This window comes from Glycine soja, chromosome 5, assembly GCF_004193775.1.
Source record: "Glycine soja cultivar W05 chromosome 5, ASM419377v2, whole genome shotgun sequence".
NCBI classification, from domain to species: domain Eukaryota; kingdom Viridiplantae; phylum Streptophyta; class Magnoliopsida; order Fabales; family Fabaceae; genus Glycine; species Glycine soja.
In genome coordinates this window covers 4,614,252-4,636,522 of record NC_041006.1, presented here as the reverse complement: position 1 = coordinate 4,636,522, position 22,271 = coordinate 4,614,252, and the positions used below count along the sequence as shown (strand labels likewise).

At 39.5% G+C, this 22,271-nt stretch overlaps 3 protein-coding genes across 4 annotated transcripts; all 3 read right to left on the bottom strand.

Moving 5' to 3' along the window:
* Positions 1–7,927: 7,927 nt before the first annotated feature.
* Positions 7,928–11,413, bottom strand: LOC114413814. Its single transcript, XM_028378342.1, has one exon. The coding sequence runs from the start codon at positions 11,411–11,413 to the stop codon at positions 7,928–7,930; it is 3,486 nt and encodes a 1,161-aa protein (XP_028234143.1).
* A 204-nt stretch (positions 11,414–11,617) lies between these two features.
* Positions 11,618–13,060, bottom strand: LOC114413813. Its single transcript, XM_028378341.1, has one exon. The coding sequence runs from the start codon at positions 13,058–13,060 to the stop codon at positions 11,618–11,620; it is 1,443 nt and encodes a 480-aa protein (XP_028234142.1).
* Positions 13,061–17,414: 4,354 nt separating this feature from the next.
* Positions 17,415–21,479, bottom strand: LOC114412093. 2 transcript variants are annotated; one of them, XM_028375871.1, is made up of 3 exons: positions 21,331–21,479; positions 21,134–21,242; positions 17,415–18,235 (listed from the first exon to the last, which is right to left on the bottom strand). In XM_028375871.1, the coding sequence occupies exon 3, from the start codon at positions 18,221–18,223 to the stop codon at positions 17,717–17,719; it is 507 nt and encodes a 168-aa protein (XP_028231672.1). In that variant the 5' UTR covers positions 18,224–18,235; positions 21,134–21,242; positions 21,331–21,479; the 3' UTR covers positions 17,415–17,716. The 2 variants fall into 2 exon arrangements, with proteins under 2 accessions (XP_028231672.1, XP_028231673.1); XM_028375872.1 differs by having other exon boundaries at positions 21,327–21,445.
* Positions 21,480–22,271: the final 792 nt, after the last annotated feature.

Genomic DNA, 22,271 nt, shown 5'->3' with positions numbered 1-22,271 from the left:
ATCGTCCACGGCGGAAAACATAAAAATAAATGTGAGTGTCGGTGCAGATTCTCATTTTTATTTTTATTTACATTGGACCTAGATACATTCTAATTGACAATAATAAATAAAAATGTCAAATGCATTAAAATAAATATGCTAGAAGAAATAATAAAATGCATGAAATACAAAACAATAAATACATATGGTGCATAAAATAAATAAAGAAAATAAAATGCAAGACATAAAAATAAATATGATGCTGGAAATAAATAAAAGAAAATAAAAATGCAAGACATAAAATAAACATGATGCTAAAAATAAATAAAAAAAATGCAAGACATAAAGATAAATATAATGCTGGAAATAAAATAAAAAAAGAAAATAAAAATGCAAGACATAAAATAAACATGATGCTAAAAATAAATAAAAAATGCAAGACATAAAGTAAATATGATGCATAAAATAAAAATAAACAAAATAAAAATGCAAGACAAAAAAAAAAATATAATACTGGAAAATAAAATGCAAGACGTAAAATAGATATGGTGCTGGAAAATAAATAAAGAAAATAAAAAATGCAAGGGCATAAAGTAAATATGATGCATAAAAAAAAGTAATAAAAAAAAAAAAAAAAAAAAGAGAAGAAAAGGGGGTGCAGAAAGTAAAATACTAGAAGGAACAGAAAAAAGGAAATGGGCTCAAAATAAAAAGTGGGCTTAACAGATCAAATCTGAATCGTCAGATTGATCGAAGCGTCCAGATTTGATCATGGGGAGGCACAGTCTTAGCCATTAGATCTTAATCAAACGTCACAAGAGAAGAAGAACAAAGTAAAAACCAAGAGGTGAGACGCATCTGATCAAAACAGGGGATAACATTGGCCGTTAGATCTAGGATCTAACGGTTCAACCCTGATGGTCCATGGGGACACAGAGATCCGCGTGCACCATAGTATTGGTCATGGCAGCAGTATAAATTCGAAAATAAACCCTAAAATAACATAAATCCAATTTCTTCCTCTCTCTAAAGAAACGCTTCAGAAGCTCTCTTCTCTCTCTAACCACACACCGCCGGAAGCTGTTTACCGGCGCAGTGGCTGGCCGGCCATGGGTGGCGGCGCCGCCGCGTCGGAAAAAGAAACTCCTCCTTTTTTAAAAAAACTACATGTTTTGAATTCCTTTTTTTCCCTAGTTCTCAAATCCACCGTTATTTTTTGAAAACCAATACTGATAAAGCCTAGATCTAGCCTTGAATCTTAGAAAAAAAAAAAGTGAACTACCTTTGTTCTTATGTTATCGTTTAAGCTTCAGAGTGGAAACGGTTACAGTTTGGGTTGTGTGGGTGTGGGTGTCGGCTGATGGTGGTGGTTGGTGTAGGCTTTAGGCCGCGTGAGTGAGTGGGTTACTGTGTTCGCGTGGGTTTCCGTTCTAACGTTTCGATTTCTAGGGAAGGAAATGAATAGTATGAGCAAGATGATTTTGGTTTTTTCTTGTGTTGGTGGTTCACGGAGGGGGGAGGGTGGCGCTGAGTGGTGGCTCTGAGTGGTGGCTCGTGGTGGCTCTGAGTGGTGGCTCTAGGCCGATGGTGGTGGTTCGCGGAGGAGGAAAGGGGCTGTTGAGTGGTGGCTCGTGGTGGCTTGGCTGTTGGTATTCTGACTGTTCGTATTCACCTCTGCCCTCTCTCTCTCCCTCTGACATGCACAGTAATTAATGCAGCATTTAAAGGACATAATTAGGGTAAAAAACGAAGAGCCCCTCTGGGCCTGGACCGAGAAAACTGAAAAGAAAAAGGAAAAAGGAAAGGAAAAGGAAAAAGAAAGAAAGAAAGAAAGAAAAAACAAAAAAAAAAAAATAAAACAGCAAAATAAAAAATAAAATAAAATAAAAATAAAAAAAAAAATAAAAAATAATAATAATAATAAAAAATAAAAAAACGAAAAGAAGATACTAATAAAGATATTAATAAAAAAACGGAAATAATAAAAAACACTTAATAAAAGGAAAAGAAAAGAAGAAAATAATAACTAAAAAAAATAAAAATAATAATAATAAAAAAAGGTAAATAAATAAATAATAATAAAAAAGGGGCGTCTTCAAAACAAAATTGAGGTATTTTAAAATACCTCCCTGCCGAAATTTCATCTGAAATGATGGAAATTTCCGGCTTAAAAGACAAGAAAAAAGAAATAAAAACGGGTCAAAAATGGGGTATGACAGATGCCCCTATTTAAGTCTCTTCGTTACGGAGATTTAAAAGTGAAACTTTTAAAGCGACGGGTCGAAGAGATTTAAATACAGAGTACACCATTTTTGACCAATTTCAACTACAAAATGCTATGAATGCACTGTTATGCACGTAATGTTGCGAATGCTTGCGATGCAAGTATGAATGCAAGACGAGGTAAATGGCTTGACTGGGAATAACAAAACCAAATGGTACCCGATTTTGTTAAAGAAAAGGGGTCCGACTGGGGATCACATGGTTTTACTGGGGGTAAATGTCAGCTGTTCGGGTTATTGCCAAACTAGCCAACTGATAAGGAACAAAGATAAATGTCAACTGTTCGGGTTATTGCCGAACTAGCCAATCTGACAAAAACAAAGATACATATCAACTGTCCGGGTTATTGCCGAACTAATCAACTGATAAGAAACAAAGATAGCTGTCAACTGTTCAGGTTATTGCTGAACTGATCAACTGACAAGAATTGAAGATAAATGTCAACTGTTCAGGTTATTGCTGAACTAACCAACTGATAAGAAACAAAGATAAATGTCAACTGTTCAGGTTATTGCCGAACTAGTCAATTGACAAGAAACAAAGATAGATGTCAACTGTTCAGGTTATTGCCGAACTAGTCAACTGACAAAAAGACAAAGATAAATGTCAACTGTTCAGGTTATTGCTGAACTAACCAACTGATAAGAAACAAAGATAAATGTCAACTGTTCAGGTTATTGCCGAACTAGCCAACTGATGACATGAAACAGAGGCAAATGATGCACAAGCTGTTCATTAAAGAAATTGCCACTTGGCGGAGAGAGGGTGACACCTTTGGATCAGACCCATTGGGGATGACACTCGGGGAAATAGAAGGTTACAAATTATTCATGATTGATTGAAATGAAAAGATAAATGAAGCAAGACTCATGATGGTTAATGCAACCATGTACGCATGATATTGTCTTTATTGTATATGCATGAATGTGTATATGTATGAATGCCTGAATGACGACACGACTTGTATGACTGTATGGAGGATTGACTTGTATGATTGTGTGAATGATAGATTTGATGGAACAAGATTGGACCGGTAAGATGGAAAGTGACCCGACGTCGCATCACAAACACTTGGCAATCTTCAATGGGGATGATGCCACCAGGGTGTATCAAAATAGTGACGGGGTAAAGCCCGGCGTATGCAGCAACTGATGGGGAATAAACATTTCTTGGGAGAACGTGCCAATCCCAAAATACATGGTAGAAGAGCTGGTGCTTCTGTGGTCATGCTTATTATTATCATTATTTTTTTTTTTTTTTTTTTTTTTTTTTTTTTTGAAAAAGAACAATTGACCACGTGCAACCTGCAAGGTTTACCCATTCTCATGGTAGCTGTTGACACACCCTTCATCTATTCACGAGTTCAAAGAAAAAGTGTTTTGTTGTTTGTGCTTTTCAAAAAGACATGAAAGAAAATTTATGATTTTGAGAAATATTTTGTTTCAAATGCTACCATAAAAAAGGAAAGGTTTTATAAGCTGTATAAATGAGAATTCCAAATGAAAGGCAACAGGCTCAAATTTATTTGAAAGAGTGGTGACCTGCCAATGGCATGGCTCCACTGATCTTACAAAGTTTGGAAAATGGTAAATATAAATCGAAGGTTCATTGAACACAATAACCGTTGTTCCCTCTGACAACCTTGAATTCCACTGTTTGGATGCTTCAGATTCAGGGTCTCCTTGACATTCCATTGTGCCCCAAATGAACAAAGATCATCTCGATGCAGTTACTTTGTCTTTTGATCTTTAACTTTTGCATAGATCGCCCTTTCGGGTTTTCGACCTATCAGGCTAATTATTTTTTTGTTTGATGTCTCTAATTTTTGCCTGGGCCGCCCTTTCGGGTTTTCGACCCACCGAGACGCTCATTTTTGCCTAAGCCGCCCTTTCGGGTTTTCGACTTACCGAGCTGTTCTTTTATTTTTAGACAAAGTATTTCTTGACTGCATCCGCATTCACGGGACGAGGGAGCTCATCCCCATCCATAGTTGTAAGAGTCAGTGCACCACCAGAGAAAGTTCTCTTGACGACATATGGGCCTTCGTAATTAGGCGTCCACTTGCCCCTAGAGTCGGGTTGGAAAGATAAAACCTTCTTGAGAACAAGATCTCCTTCTTGAAACACACGAGGACGAACCTTCTTGTCGAAAGCCTGCTTCATCCTCTGTTGATAAAGTTGTCCGTGGCACAAGGCTTTCATGCGTTTTTCTTCAATTAGATTCAACTGATCATATCTGCTTTGGCACCATTCAGCTTCTGATAACTGGGCCTCCATTAGAACTCTCATCGATGGAATCTCAACCTCCACAGGGAGTACTGCTTCCATACCATACACCAAAGAGAAGGGGGTTGCCCCTGTTGAAGTACGCACTGAAGTACGATACCCATGCAAAGCATACGGTAGCATCTCATGCCAGTCTTTGTATGTGACCACCATCTTCTGCACTATCTTCTTGATATTCTTGTTTGCAGCTTCAACTGCGCCATTCATCTGAGGTCTGTAAGGAGAGGAATTGTGATGCTCAATCTTGAACTCTTCACACAAATCTTTCATCATCTTGTTATTCAAGTTCGTTCCATTATCTGTAATGATTCTGTTGGGCACACCATAACGGCAGATGATCTGATTCTTGATAAAGCGGACCACAACTTGCTTAGTCACATTTGCATAAGATGCTGCTTCAACCCACTTGGTGAAGTAATCAATAGCCACTAGAATGAAACGATGCCCGTTTGAAGCCTTCGGTTCGATTCTACCAATCATATCGATGCCCCACATAGAGAAAGGCCATGGAGAAGAAAGAACATTAAGTGTAGTTGGTGGTACATGAATTCTGTCAGCATAAATCTGGCATTTGTGGCACTTCCTAGCGTGCTTGCAACAATCTGTCTCCATCGACATCCAGTAGTAACCTGCTCTCAACAACTTCCTTGCCATTGCATGTCCATTGGAGTGAGTTCCAAAGGAGCCTTCATGTACCTCGTGCATCAAAAATTCTGCTTCTTGCTTATCTACACACCTGAGTAGTACCATGTCAAAGTTTCTTTTGTACAAAACATCCCCATTTAGGAAGAAATTACCAGACAATCTTCTCAAAGTTCTCCTGTCTTTGTTGGATGCTCCAGGTGGATATTCCTGGCTTTGAAGGAAACACTTGATATCATGGAACCAGGGTTTATCGTCAACAACCTCTTCGACTGCAAACACGTGAGCGGGCCTCTCGAGGCGCTGAATTCTGATTGTTGGCAAATTATTCCGGTGACTCACTTCGTACATAGAGGATAAAGTTGCTAACGCATCTGCCATCTGGTTCTCATCACGAGGGATGTGGTGAAGCTCCACTTTGTTGAAGAAGGTTAGCAAACGCCTTGCATAATCTTTGTATGGAATCAAGCCGGGGTGGCGAGTTTCCCATTCTCCTTTGATTTGGTTGATTACGAGAGCTGAATCCCCGTAAATGTCAAGGTTCTTGATTTTCAAGTCAATGGCTTTTTCAATGCCCAGGATACATGCTTCATACTCTGCCACATTGTTGGTGCAATCAAACTGTAACCTTGCAGCGAAAGGGAGATGATTACCTTCAGGAGTGATAATAACTGCCCCAATTCCATTGCCAAAGACATTCACGGCTCCATCAAAAATCAAACCCCATCTAGACTCGGGATCTGGACCTTCTCCAAACAATGGTTCATCACAATCCTTCATCTTCAAGTGCATAATCTCTTCATCAGGAAAGTCAAACTTGATGGGTTGATAGTCCTCAATTGGTTGGTGAGCCAAATGATCAGCAAGAACACTTCCCTTAATTGCCTTCTGGGTGTGGTATTCGATATCATACTCGGATAACAACATCTGCCAACGAGCAATTCTTCCTGTCAGAGCGGGTTTCTCAAAGATATACTTGATCGGGTCCATTTTGGATATTAGCCAGGTGGTGTGGTTAATCATGTAGTGACGAAGACGCTTGGCAGCCCAAGCTAGTGCACAACAAGTTTTCTCAAGTAGGGAGTACCTGGACTCACAATCGGTAAACTTCTTGCTCAAGTAGTAGATGGCATGTTCTTTCCTTCCGGTCTCATCCTGTTGTCCGAGCACACAGCCCATAGAATCTTCTAACACAGTCAAGTACATAATCAGAGGCCTTCCTTCGACTGGCGGTATAAGAATTGGAGGTTCTAGCAGATAATTCTTGATACTATCAAAAGCCTTTTGACAATCTTTGGTCCAAACAACCCCTTGATCTTTTCGAAGCAACTTGAATATAGGTCCGCAAGTGGCTGTCATGTGCGAGATGAAACGAGAAATGTAATTTAGACGCCCAAGAAAACCTCTCACTTGTTTCTCTGTTTGTGGAATCGGCATTTCTCTAATGGCCTTGACCTTGTCAGGATCTACTTCGATGCCTTTCTGACTGACAATGAAACCCAAGAGTTTTCCAGATCTAACACCAAAGGTACATTTGTTGGGATTCAGTCGAAGTTGGTACTTTCTCAGCCGTTGAAACATCTTCAGCAAGTACTCGACATGTTCTTCTTCAGTGCCTGACTTGACAATCATATCATCCACGTACACTTCTATCTCTTTGTGCATCATGTCATGAAAGAGAGTGGTCATGCCTCTTTGGTAAGTGGCACCTGCATTTATCAACCCAAAGGGCATTACCCTGTAACAAAAGGTGCCCCAAGGCGTGATGAAAGATGTCTTTTCTCTATCTTCAACTGCCATCTTGATCTGATTGTACCCAGAGAAACCGTCCATGAAGGAGAAGACCTTGGACTTTGCAGCGCTGTCAACCAATACATCGATGTGAGGTAGAGGAAAGTCATCTTTCGGACTAGCCTTGTTCAAATCCCGGTAGTCAACGCACATCCTGACCTTGCCGTCCCTCTTTGGAACAGGCACTATGTTGGCTAACCATTGGGGATACTCTGATGTGACAAGAAAACCTGCATCGATCTGCTTCTGTACTTCCTCTTTGATCTTGAGAGCCATGTCAGGGCGAGTTCTTCTCAGTTTCTGTTTGACCGGTGGGCATTCGGGCTTCAAAGGCAAACGGTGCTCCACAATACGGGGATCCAAGCCGGGCATATCTTGGTACGACCATGCGAACACATCGACGTATTCTTTGAGTAATTCAATCACCCTTCGTTTGACAGTTGCCTCAAGCGATGCCCCAATCTTGACTTCCTTCTTATCTTCCTCGGTTCCCAAGTTAATCACCTCTACTACCTCCTCATGAGGCCGAATGGTTTTCTTTTCATATTCCAATAACCGAGCAAGTTCCTTCGGGATTTCATCATCCTCCTCCTCTTCAGCCTCGTAGACAGGAGATTCGTAGTTGGGAGAGAGTGCAGGGTTATTATGTTCAACGGGCTCATAAATGCCTAGTCTGCATATGATTGATGATTGATTTTAGAAAATGAGTGAACAATGCGGACTTTTTATAATTAATTGAAATCAGAAAACAAAAATAAAATATTTTGGGTTTTTTGTGTTACCATTTTCCAGAAAGAGCAATAAGCATAGATATCGGGATAAACCACTTTTTCCATTAATAAGAGTAGTGCTTGAAACAAAACAGCCCTACATAATTGCGCTTTCGTCTTGGGCCAGACGAAAGGATCCTTTTTTGAAAAACAAACAAACAGAAAAACAAAGACACATTACTTTGATGCATGAACCACTGAAGGGATGTCAACCGCGTCCCAGTTGCGAACAAGTTTTCCAGGTGTGACAAATGCAAGCACTATCTCTTCAGGAGCATCTTCCAAGACAGCATTGGCTTCTGGCGAGTTGTTGATGAACCCGGCGCTACAAAAGGTGCTAGTAATGGAGCTTGATCCAACACTGTTCGTTGCGGATCCTGCAGAAGAAGCAAATCCCAGTCCTTCACGGTTTTTACTCTCCAGCAACTGCACAACTTTTCCCCATCCTACACCTGTTCCTTCCTGCACCACTTTCTGTGCGCTCTTCCAAGTAGCAAAAGATACTTCATTTTTCTCTGGCTTTTTACCCTCTAAAGTCAGGCCTTGGAAAGAGGTTCCTTCTGTTTCATCAGCACCAATAAAGGAAAAAGCTGACAAATGACTAACCAACAAGGCTTCCTCTCCACTCACAGTGATCAATTTCCCATTTCTGACAAACTTCAGCTTTTGATGCAAGGTGGATGTCACGGCCCCAGCTTCATGGATCCATGGCCTACCCAAAAGGCAACTGTATGCGGCTTGGATATCCATCACCTGGAATGTAATTTGGAAAACAAACGGCCCAATTGTAACGGGCAAATCAACCTCCCCGATAACAGACTTTCTTGATCCATCAAACGCTTTGACAACCACCCCGCTTCTTCTCATGGGAGGCCCCCGGTAGGAAAGTTGGTCTAATGTGGATTTGGCCATTACATTCAATGAGGAACCAGTGTCCACAAGTACATTCGACAAAGCATCAGACTTGCAGTTCACCGATATATGTAACGCCAGATTGTGGTTCCTCCCCTCCTCAGGAAGCTCTTCATCACTAAAACTTAAATTATTGCAGGCAGTAATGTTTCCTACTATACTGTCCAATTGATTAACAGTCACGTCCCTCTCCACAAAAGCTTGGTCCAACACTTTCATTAGAGCCTCACGGTGTGCTTCTGAGTTCAATAGCAGAGACAAAATGGATATCTTAGAGGGAGTTTGCAGCAGCTGGTCTACTACTTTATACTCACTCTTCTGGATCAGTTTCAGAATCTCGTCATGATCAGAATTCTTGCTAGTCCCATTGGATTGGCCTACTTCCTTCCTTGTACCGGGGCCATTCACTGTCGCCTGTTTAACTGCCGGATCATTCACTTTCTTTGCAAACAATGTGGGGATAACACGTCCATTCCTTAGAACTTTACCGTCACTAGCAATGTTGTCCACAGAAATCGCAGGAGTTGGAGAGGGCAAAGGCACCTCCTGCCCACCTTCCAACATCGTGGCACTATACTTGTAAGGGACCGCTTTTAGAGAAGCATACGGCATAGGTCCTGGCAAACTAATCACTAGTGGAGTAGTAGTTGATTCCCCACTGTTATAGCTTATTTCCAACCGCTGAAACTCGGGGGTAATGACGCACACTTCTTTGTCCTTCCTCGTGATGGTTAGTTCTCTGCTGTCTATCAGCCCTTGTATGTCCCCTTGTACCTTCGGGCATCCTTTTACATTCACTGGACATATTTCACACGCTGCATGATCATGGTCAAACAGAGCTGCCTCGCACATCTTGATATGTATTGGGACCAGGGGAGTTCGAATGTGCTGGACGTTCAGGATGGCACCGTCTTCATCACAATCTTGTATCATGTTAACAGCAGGCCCATGGTTCGGCAGAGGGTTCGCCTGAACATTGGGATTCTGATCTTTAAAGGATAGCAAGTTGGCCCGGACTAGTTTTTGCACTTCATTTTTCAGGACATAGCAGTTTTCAACGTCATGACCTGGGGCCCCTTGGTGGAAAGCACAGGTTAAATCATGACGAAACCAGGGAGGTAAAACATCTGGTGTACGAGGGGGTGTTCTGACCTGGACAAGGTTTTTGGCGAGCAGGGCGGGGAGTAAGTCAGCATATTTCATCGGGATTGGATCAAAGGTTGTTTTTTGGCGGTTTTTTGAGTGATATGGTTGTTGGGGGGTCTGCGGGCGATTTTGTTGTTTTTGAGGGTATTGTGGCTGATGGTATTGCTGTGGAGGATATTGTTGTGGAGGGTATTGTTGTGGAGGGTATTGGTGTGGAGGGTATTGTTGGGGGTAATGTGGCCTTTGTTGGTGATATGATGGGTTCGGGATAATGGATGCGACATTCGCAACCTGACGATATGGGGTGAAATTCTGCTGAGGCTTACCATGAGCTACCATTCCCACCTCTTGATCTTTCTTCTTCGCAAAGTGGCCTCCAAACTTCTTGGCATTACTTGCGGCAGGGGTACTTTCCGCAGTCAAACGTCCCTCTCGGACACCTTCCTCTAATCGCACACCCATGTTGACCATTTCGGTGAAGTCTGTTGGTGCACTTGCAACCATTTTCTCGTAATAAAACTGGCTCAGGGTCTTCAGAAATATTTTAGTCATTTCCCTTTCTTCCAACGGCGGGACAATCTGGGCAGCCACTTCCCTCCAACGCTGAGCATACTCCTTGAACGTTTCCCTCTCTTTTTGTGTCATCGCACGGAGCTGATCACGATCTGGGGCCATGTCCAAATTGTACTTATACTGTCGGATGAACGCTTCACCCAGGTCATTGAACGTACGAATGCTCGCACTGTCCAAATTCATATACCACTTCAGAGCGGCCCCAGTCAGGCTGTCCTGAAAGAAATGAATAAGCAGCTTATGATTGTCAGTATACATGGACATTTTCCGCGCGTACATCACCAAGTGACTGCGGGGACAAGAGTTTCCTTTATACTTCTCGAAGTCTGGCACCTTGAACTTGTGAGGGATAGTAACATTTGGGACCAAGCATAATTCACAGGCGTCCTTCCCGAACAGATCTCTTCCTCGGAGGGCTTCGACTTCCCTTTGCATACCATCAAATCTTTCTTGGAGTTCTTCCATCTTGTCGAAGGCTACAACATTTTCAGCTTGGAAAATTGGTTCAACCTCTTGTTGAATAGTGTGAATCAGTGGAGCTGAATAAGTCATTGCAGCTTGAGGGAAAGAGGTACTGGGTTGCGGAACTGGTGCTGACTGCTGAGCAAAAGGAGGTGGAACTTCAGATACAGCGGGCTGGGGGCCTCCACAGACTGGAGGTGGCATTCCCCATGTACAACCTGGAGGCAAAAAGAGGGGTGGAGAAGTCACCGTAGATAGTGGGGTTGTGCTCACCAAAGGCTGCTCTACAGTAGCGGCGGCAGCTTGAGAGTTCTGGGCTGACAGGAGTGCACTCATCATGGTCGTCAACCTATCCATTCCCTCTCGTAAAGTGGCAACCTCCTCCCTGAGACTCTGATTTTCTTGTTCAACTATATCCATCCTCTTCCGATTGGCCCTGGTGTTGTAAATGCGAGTTGGTTTGTGGAGAATTCGTCGGGCCACTTTCCTTGGGCGGCGGTTGATCCCCTTTTGAAGCAGTGAACACAGTGTGAGACTCGATTTAGAAACCATGAATGCAACATGATGCATGCTTATGCTTATGCAAAAAGAAAGGGAACAAATTATTATCGAAGAACTTGTTAGAGAAATTGTAAACATCATAAACTGAAACACTTCACTTAAGCATTGGAATATTACAAAGAAATTTTTTTTTTTTTTTTTTTTTTTTTTTTTTTACAAGTCAAGAGATTTCGGGAGCTAAAATCTAAACATAAGGTCCTAAGAACTTCAGACTCAAACTCCCGGAGTAGATGGATCCTCGGAATCTGAATGTGCACGGGAGAACAAATCCATAAACCTCCTCTTCCTTCTAGCATCTCGGTGGAGCAAAGCGTCTTTCCGACGAAGCAAGTCGTCCTTCTCAATCATCCTCTGGTTCTGGATAAAAAGCTCACGGCTCTGTTGGGCTATCTTCCCCTTCAAAATCTCATTCTCTTGCTCGAGCCCCTGGTATCTCCTCTTCCAAGTTTCTTTTTCTTGCCTTTCTTTGGTTAATTGTTCATGAAACTCTTCCTTAGTATCAAAGGGGATAGGCAAGGATGATGGTGGGATGGTGGACGATAGGTATCTGGGTAAGCGGTAGGGTAGGCCAAAGCTCTTGGTCCTATCAATAACCCACTGGGTATAAGATTCGTGCACATAGTCTGATTTCTTTCCCAACTGACTTCTGTTGAGTCTGCGGATAGCGCTCCAAGCTTGCGCGAATCTTTCCCTTTTGTTCGAGTGATCTCCATGGTTAAGATAGAATTCATTAGTCAAGGCAAGGTTGTTTGGTTTTGTCTTTATCGGGTACCCAAATTGTCGTCGAGCGAGAAGCGGGTTGTAGCTAATTCCGCCACGCATACCCAAAAGAGGTACGTTGGGGTATTCACCACAACTCACAATAATCTCTCCAACATCACTAGCTGCTTGGTACCAAACAATGTCAGATGGGTCAAGAGTCATGATTCGGCGAGGCCAAGAAAGCTTATCATCATTGGTCTTGAAGGCACGGGATTGAGGTAAGTGGAAGGTAAACCACTGATAGAGTAAAGGTGCACAACAAGAAATGGTTCCACGGCCAGCCTGGGTACGGTCATGGATAGAATGGTAGGTATCGGCGAGTAGAGTGGGTACGGGGTTCTTTGTAAGAAAGATTTTAATGGCATTGATATCGATGAAGTTGTCAATATTTGGGAAGAGTAAAAGGCCATATATAAGGAGGGCTAGGATGGAATGGAAGGCAAGTATGCTAGCTGCTTCAGCAAATATAGAGGCTTGTTGGTAGAGGAAGTGGGTGGGAAGACCTTGGAGGCCTCCCTTAGAGGTAAGGTTTGCTTGGATGATAGAGGTTTTAAGATGGAGGGCGGCTGCGATGTCAGAGGGTTTAGGGGTAGGCTCAAAACCATGGAAAGGTATCTTGTCTGGCACAGGTAAACCCACTAGGTAGGAGTACTCTTCAAGTGTGGGGACAAGCTGGTAATCGGGAAATGTGAAGCAATGGTAGAGCGGGTCATAGAACTGAACCAGGGTCTCTAGGCATCCTTCCTCAACATCTACTCTAAGAATTCTGAGCAACTTCCCATGATGAGCTTGAAAATCAACTGGATCACTTACTAAAGATGCTAGCTCCCTTAATCTCAACAGGTCTGTTTTTTTGAAAAGGTACTTCCTAGTGCTTCTCAGTGGGATGTCCATATCTACAAAGATTACAAAAAGCTTGTCTAAGTCCTTCGATAATTTGGATGAAAAAAGAGTTTATGCATGGATGCATGTATGCATGATTATGCCAAAGTATGGAGAAAACATGGTGAAGTTAAGTCCAAAATGTTGGAGTTAAGGGTAAACACGCCATTTGGTAAGGACTATGGTTTCATATGTACCTGTATCACGGGTTCTACCAAGTTCCCAAAGTCATTGACCACTTCCGGATATTGTCGGATTACGGGACTACTCCCGGTCCAACAACGTCCATAGGAAAGCCTCGTTTGAGTGTAGTATCGCGTATCAACCAATTCAAGACTACTCTTGATTAGCCACCGCACTACGTCCTAAAAGGCTAAGATGGGTTAAAGGTAACTAAATGTCCTCAACTTCATAGGTCGCTTGGAAATATCAATGCTGAACACGACTACTCATGCCAACATAGTAATATTCCCAAGATCCCTCCATTGAGCGGGGTTATCACATGTGCCACATCCGAAACTCACTCTCGGAAAGACACTATGATTATACCACCATCCTATCTTATGTTTCCCTCAAGTCCGGGTGTAGGACTTATCTCACCACTCACGTAAAAGATAAACACTTAGGCACGTATTTACAGTTTCAAATAATAATAAAGCATAAAGATGAAGAAAAACAAGATAGGTTTAACCCACTTAGGAGTGTGGTCCCCAGTGGAGTCGCCATTTTTCTGTCGCGGTGATTTTCGGATATCAAGCTATTGATTAGCATTGACTCGCAATTTAAGATCACCACCGATCTTTTATTTTTCCGAAGAAAAGGGAGAAAGCTCGAAAAAACCCTATTTTTGAGAGATCAAAGGTCCGGGGGTTGGTTACGCAAAGGGAAGGTACTAGCACCCTAAACGTCTATAGTACTCTATAGGAACCTCTTGCTTATTTTATCTTTATGCTAAATTAATTATTTGTTTTGAAATAAATGCTCAAGTGTGAAAAGATTAAAGAGATAGGTTCGAGGGAAAGGAAAAGAAATGTTTTTGTTATTTTTATTGATTTGGAAAGACAAAGTCTTTTGCCTACATACCCGAATGGGATCAAAATCATGTAGTTCGGGGTAGAAAGTCAAGTGATTGGTTTTGATTGATTTTAAAGTTCGAAAAAAAGAAGAGTTTAGGCAAGATAAGAGGCCGAAAAGGCATAGAAGAAATAAAAGAAGTGAGTTCGATTGATTTTAAATTGAAAAAAAAGTTAGATTGATTAAAGGTTGATTAAAGATTTGATTAAGAAAGAAAGGATAAAGATTGACCCTTTTTTTGAAATTTCGATTATGGAAAGTTTTTTTGGTTTTTTTGTTTGACTCTCTTTTCTTTTTTTTTTTCTTTTTTTTTTTTTTTAGTTATACGGAGATAAGTCTAAACGCGCCGGATCCCTTAAAATGACGTTGGATCAAGTGAGGGCCCTTTTCCTCGGATACGGTTCAAATCACATGATCGTCCACGGCGGAAAACATAAAAATAAATGTGAGTGTCGGTGCAGATTCTCATTTTTATTTTTATTTACATTGGACCTAGATACATTCTAATTGACAATAATAAATAAAAATGTCAAATGCATTAAAATAAATATGCTAGAAGAAATAATAAAATGCATGAAATACAAAACAATAAATACATATGGTGCATAAAATAAATAAAGAAAATAAAATGCAAGACATAAAAATAAATATGATGCTGGAAATAAATAAAAGAAAATAAAAATGCAAGACATAAAATAAACATGATGCTAAAAATAAATAAAAAAAATGCAAGACATAAAGATAAATATAATGCTGGAAATAAAATAAAAAAAGAAAATAAAAATGCAAGACATAAAATAAACATGATGCTAAAAATAAATAAAAAATGCAAGACATAAAGTAAATATGATGCATAAAATAAAAATAAACAAAATAAAAATGCAAGACAAAAAAAAAAATATAATACTGGAAAATAAAATGCAAGACGTAAAATAGATATGGTGCTGGAAAATAAATAAAGAAAATAAAAAATGCAAGGGCATAAAGTAAATATGATGCATAAAAAAAGTAATAAAAAAAAAAAAAAAAAAAAAGAGAAGAAAAGGGGGTGCAGAAAGTAAAATACTAGAAGGAACAGAAAAAAGGAAATGGGCTCAAAATAAAAAGTGGGCTTAACAGATCAAATCTGAATCGTCAGATTGATCGAAGCGTCCAGATTTGATCATGGGGAGGCACAGTCTTAGCCATTAGATCTTAATCAAACGTCACAAGAGAAGAAGAACAAAGTAAAAACCAAGAGGTGAGACGCATCTGATCAAAACAGGGGATAACATTGGCCGTTAGATCTAGGATCTAACGGTTCAACCCTGATGGTCCATGGGGACACAGAGATCCGCGTGCACCATAGTATTGGTCATGGCAGCAGTATAAATTCGAAAATAAACCCTAAAATAACATAAATCCAATTTCTTCCTCTCTCTAAAGAAACGCTTCAGAAGCTCTCTTCTCTCTCTAACCACACACCGCCGGAAGCTGTTTACCGGCGCAGTGGCTGGCCGGCCATGGGTGGCGGCGCCGCCGCGTCGGAAAAAGAAACTCCTCCTTTTTTAAAAAAACTACATGTTTTGAATTCCTTTTTTTCCCTAGTTCTCAAATCCACCGTTATTTTTTGAAAACCAATACTGATAAAGCCTAGATCTAGCCTTGAATCTTAGAAAAAAAAAAAGTGAACTACCTTTGTTCTTATGTTATCGTTTAAGCTTCAGAGTGGAAACGGTTACAGTTTGGGTTGTGTGGGTGTGGGTGTCGGCTGATGGTGGTGGTTGGTGTAGGCTTTAGGCCGCGTGAGTGAGTGGGTTACTGTGTTCGCGTGGGTTTCCGTTCTAACGTTTCGATTTCTAGGGAAGGAAATGAATAGTATGAGCAAGATGATTTTGGTTTTTTCTTGTGTTGGTGGTTCACGGAGGGGGGAGGGTGGCGCTGAGTGGTGGCTCTGAGTGGTGGCTCGTGGTGGCTCTGAGTGGTGGCTCTAGGCCGATGGTGGTGGTTCGCGGAGGAGGAAAGGGGCTGTTGAGTGGTGGCTCGTGGTGGCTTGGCTGTTGGTATTCTGACTGTTCGTATTCACCTCTGCCCTCTCTCTCTCCCTCTGACATGCACAGTAATTAATGCAGCATTTAAAGGACATAATTAGGGTAAAAAACGAAGAGCCCCTCTGGGCCTGGACCGAGAAAACTGAAAAGAAAAAGGAAAAAGGAAAGGAAAAGGAAAAAGAAAGAAAGAAAGAAAGAAAAAACAAAAAAAAAAAAATAAAACAGCAAAATAAAAAATAAAATAAAATAAAAATAAAAAAAAAAAAATAAAAAATAATAATAATAATAAAAAATAAAAAAACGAAAAGAAGATACTAATAAAGATATTAATAAAAAAACGGAAATAATAAAAAACACTTAATAAAAGGAAAAGAAAAGAAGAAAATAATAACTAAAAAAATAAAAATAATAATAATAAAAAAAGGTAAATAAATAAATAATAATAAAAAAGGGGCGTCTTCAAAACAAAATTGAGGTATTTTAAAATACCTCCCTGCCGAAATTTCATCTGAAATGATGGAAATTTCCGGCTTAAAAGACAAGAAAAAAGAAATAAAAACGGGTCAAAAATGGGGTATGACACATATGATATATGAGTTTCTCTTAATAATTTCTAACTTTTGTTGAGACATTATTTCAAGTAGCACTTTTTGAGATGTTAGTTTCTAATTTTTTTATATCGATTAATTGGGAAGAAAATAATTAAGTGAAAAAAGGAAGATTTTGAGTCTCAATAATTTTAAGGATAATTTTTAAAAAAGAATATAAATTATTAACAAATTTAATGTTATTAATTAAATTAATAAAAAATTTAAAAGACAAAAATTAGTTGAAAGAGTCTTAAGAAAAAAGTAGTAATAAATATATTAGTCTCCAAAGTCGTTGAATTGCTTTTACCTAACTTGATAAATTAATTCCACTTTGGAGAATGGTAAATAAGGTTAATTATTTACTTTCTAAATAAGGTTAATTATTATTATTATTTTGACAAACCAGTTATTATACAAAAATAAACCCCAAATTTGAAAGCCATGTTAGTTTTAATTTTGAATCCAGTCCATTGAAACGAATTAAATTAAACTAGTATGGTTAAGGTCCGATTTCTAGTTAATAGTTTTTTTTACAGACATAGCTATTGTAGCACGCCTTCCTAACATGGTTTTGGATCTTTAGAGTTGCCCCATCGTATAAACTAATTTGTAGGCTTACTACAATAACTAAGCCTGTACAAAAAAATAAAATAAAGATACCCAAAGACAAAGTTAATAGAACTTGTAGGCTTGTAGCATCTATATTTTTTCGAATTAGTAGCATCACTGGCATATACATGTGTGTATATATAAAACTGGCCAACTTGACAGAACGGTAGGGCACGAAAATAACAGAAAATGTTCAGATTCCAAACGACGAATAGGTCACTTATTCTGAGCTTGTAGTTTAATGTTGGGAATGAGATTACACAAAATTGGCCGTAACAAATGAGTATTTGTCAGTATGTAGTTCACTAGTAATTATTTGCATTTGGCACACACGAATTTCCTTTTAAACCACTTCTCAGTATAACTTACTTGTCACCTAAACGGCCAAACCTACGCAGGCAATCAGCAAAACCGGTAACAAGACTGGCACACTTCAAGGGGTCCTTGATATGTTCCTTGTAACATGATAAGGTCGCAAGTCTCTCGGCCATGCAAGGCTCAGGCTTTGGGTTAGGAAGCTTATACTCTTTATCATGAAGATCCTTTGCCTTTTGGGTTACTTCCTGCAACATATTCTCCTCTTGCTTCTGCAATCTTTCCAAAACCCTCTCACTTTCCTGAAGCACAGACTGAATACCTTCTAACTCTGAATGGACCGGTTGTACAGGCAATGTTGCAGGTAGAAATAAAGGGGACTGCACAGGCCACCCTGGAGTAACTGCACTATCAGGCTTTATAGTTTCATTAGATTGGGGCTTTTCAGTCTCTCTTGCCACCTTCCGTCTAGTCTTTCTGGTTTTTTTCTTCGGGACCGCATCATCAACAAGTTGATTAACAAGGTCGTTGCTAATCTGAATTGTAAACTCACCCATAATTGATAACTCCTGCACGAGGCACCAGAAAGATATCATGAAAGTTATACTATTAAAAACATATTGATGCAGGAGAAGTAGAAAAGATGATTAAAATTGGGATTATCAGTTAATCTTTGTGGCTTCTGTTTATAGGTATCATTATAGTTCAGATTAGTGTTATGTATTTAAGTTTCTTATTTGTACCCAAGGACTCTTGGGCTATGCTTAAATAACTAAAGGTGGCTGAAATGAAAGGTTGGAATAAAATAGTGATATGGAATGAAATAGAACAACTGTCCAAACATACCCTTAATGGGCTAGGGTTAGTACTACGAGTCAAGAATAATGTTTTATGAGTTGTTTCCTTGTAATTTGCTTTCTAGTAAACTGTGCTTAATAATTGGAATTCCTAGGAGATGTTGGTCTTATCTTGTACTATAAAAGCTAAACCTCTGTATGACAAGATCTTTTACTTGAATAATGGGCACAACATTATCAATCCTTTACTTCAAATTTTCCATTCAATAAAAAACAAACTTCAGTTAACCACAACTCTTCTGATAAGAACAGTTTTAACATCATAAGCACATAGATATTTTACATTCAGCTTGATGTAACAGGTGCAGTAGTTGGAATGCTATCATCAGATTCAAATCATCATTCCAAAGTGACCATCTCCATCCAAATACTACTATTAGAAAGAATAAGAAGGCAATAACAAAACACATTATACTTAACTATAATCAACAACATTGCTTATATTGTTTTAGAACAATAGCTTATATCAGAACAACTGAGACTGCGAATAAATTATAGGTTTCCCATGTGTAATTAGCAAGATTCCCCATGACTACTTTTAATTTACTGAACAAAAGTTTTCTCTTAAAGCAGGTACTGCTTAATTTTCCTGGATTTCTACAACATCACATCTGAATAATGTGCAGGGACCTCTTGGATTTTGTTGAATGTGATTTGTTACTTAGACCAAGTCCATAAACAAGTAAAAATTAGGGACAAGAGTTCTGAAAATCTATTCTGAAAGGTAAAAATTACCTTCCAGGATGACCATTCTGAAATAGGGTGTGCCTCGAAAACCTATTCCAAAATAGGGATAAGTGCTCCTAAAACCTATTCCAAAATAGGGATAAGTGCTCCTAAAACCTATTTTGAACTAACTATTCCAAAAGGTAAAAAATACCTTTCGGAATGGAGATTCCTACTGAAAGAGATATTTTTATCCACACAAATAAAATGGGAGTTGCAAGATACAAAGTTAGGAGGTGCATATCCAAATGTCTTCTTATTGGACCAGAAATCAATGGCCATGTTGAGTTCTACTTAGAGCACCCAATCATTGAGTTCAGACTGCTCGTGCTTGCCAAACGTGTGTGTGAGAGAGAGCGCCTCCACCCGTTTGTACGCACCGTGATTCCTCCTTTAGTGTCGTGCAATAACTTGCAAAATCGAAAATTGCTCTACTATTTGGTATGTTATTCTCCGTTCTCATTCAGATGCGTTCAAACCTGAGTCGTTTTTTATATATATGTTGATTTTGGTTGTGCTTTTTTCCAATTATTTTCTTGGTGTAGTTGTTGTAGGTGATTTTTTTTCCAACTTGACCCATTTATTTTTCAAATGTGTTTTTGTTTTATGTTTGATTTCCAAAGTATAGAACCACACACCCCCTTTCAATCCTTCATGAGTCACGATGAGCCTTTGACTGCATATCCAAAGTGAATGACGAACCCTAATATCCAAAGTGCAGTCTTATGCTGCATAATGTTGCAGAATCCTTAGTCCTTAATGCATAAGTATTGCATCATGTGCTAGATTTTTAGAATAATAATTAGATCCCACCAACAATTGAAAAAGTGAGAAAAACAAACAAGGATATGAGCCCATTAATATATCCATAATGTCTTGTTTTGGTAGTGAAGCACATCCTTTCTTTTTAATCATTTGTTAAACAACTTTATAAAATTCTCATTTGTTAATCATTTGCCTATATTGTCTTAGAACAATAGCTTATATCAGAACAACTGAGGCTATGAACAAATCATAGGTTTTCCATTTGACATGTGTAATTAGCAAGATTCCCCATGATTACTTCTAATTTACCGAACAAATGTTTTGCACTAAAGCATTGAAAAGCTGTTCCTACTTAATTTTCCTGAATTTCTACAACATCACATCTGAATAATGTGCATGAACCTCTTGGATTTTGTTGAATGTGACTTGTTACTTAGACCCAAGTCCATAAACAAACCAAACCCCTTATGAGAATTTTACAAAGTTGTTTAACATATTCTTGTTTAAAAAGAAAGGATGCGCTTCACTACCAAAACAAGACATTATGGATCTATTAATGGGCTCATATTCTTTTTTGTTTTTCTATTTGGTAGACCATGAACTTAAGAAAAAATTAACTAGCACTCCAATGGAACAACCTTCTTTCTTCTTTACTATTCTTGGAACACATTAGAACTCTGACAATTGGTCGTAAACCAAACTGGTTTTGAACCAAAAACAAACTAGTTTTGAAAAGTAAAAGGAAATCCAATCCTGATAATTGGATAATAAATGGATTCAGGTTTCCTAAATTCTCTCTTGCTCTCCCTTTTTGTCACTCTAATATTAACATTAAAAAAATAAAAAAATTAGATAAACTAATATATTACGAACAATACATAATTGTATAGGTCTAAGAGAAACTAGACCGTAGGTGATGGGTCACGCTGCATATAATATCCCACTTTCCAGAGTAGTATCATGGCTAATGCTGAAACGAAACCATATAGAGACGCAACAAGGGAACCTACCTAAATCAGTCAAATATAGAGACGCAACAAGGGACATCAAACATCAATATCCCACTTTCCCAAAAAAAAAAAAAACAAAACCATATAGAGACACAACAAGGGAACCTACCTAAAGCTGAAACGCCACAAGGACTAATGCCGTACAAGTCTTGGCCGCCGTTGGCTTCACGGTGTATCAGAGTAGTTGTAGATGAAAGTGAACTTGGATCGGTGAGTTCCTGCACAATGCAACACACAAGATAAGCTCAAGCGAACCAAGAGGAAGGAAACAAACCAAGAGGCTTAGGCAAACTGAGAAGCACAGACAAAACGGGAGGATCAACAGCGAGAGCAGCGACGGCAAGAGCGCGACATAATATCTTAAAGGTTTTCAGACTTGAGAGGATGTTTCGGCGCAAGAAAAGAAATGAGATTAGGGTCACTGATTATACAACACAACACAACTATCTGTGTCTGATATGGGCCGTGGAAGGGAGGCACTGGGCTTTGCTAGATTCGGCCTTTAAAAACACTTAGGGAGTTGCTAGGTGCACCCAGCAATATTGCTGGTGCACCCAGCAATTTATTGAAAGGTCAATTTTGCCCTTCATTTAAAAACATAAAAAACTTTATCCCTCTTTCGGAAGCATTCTGTCTTCTCTCTTCCGCGAAAAAGCTTTTCTCCTCTCTTCTCTCTTCCGCGAAAAAGCATTCTGTCTTCTTCTCTTCTTCTCCGCGAGGCTTCTCCGGCTTCATCTTCTCCGCGAGGCTTGTCTTCCATTTGCATTTGAGGTAGGTGGCCTTCTTCTTAGCTTTCCTTTTGTTTTGCACTGTATGTGTAGCATTTAGGGTAGGTTAGTTGAACCTTAGGGTAGATGAACCTTAGGGTAGATGAACCTTAGGGTAAAGGACGCCGGAAAAAATGGCGGAAGCTTGGTGACGGTGAGCCTTCCGGAAGACCCGTTAGGGGTTCTTCCGGAACTTCCGGAAGAAGATCTTCCGGAAGATTTCCGGAAGAAGGGTTCTTCCGTAGGTAATGAAACGACTTCCGGAAGAACAGATCTTCCGGAAAACTCTCGGAACACCTCTTCCGGAATGTTTCCGGAAGATGTACTTGTTCCGGAAACATTCCGGAAGAGGGTTCTTCCGGAAGTCGTTTCAATGGTTCCGGAAGCACTTTCCGGAAGAGCCTTCTTCCGGAATTGTTCCGGAAGAAGTACTTCTTCCGGAAGTAGTTTTTAATTTTTTTTTTTTAAAAAAATATTTTT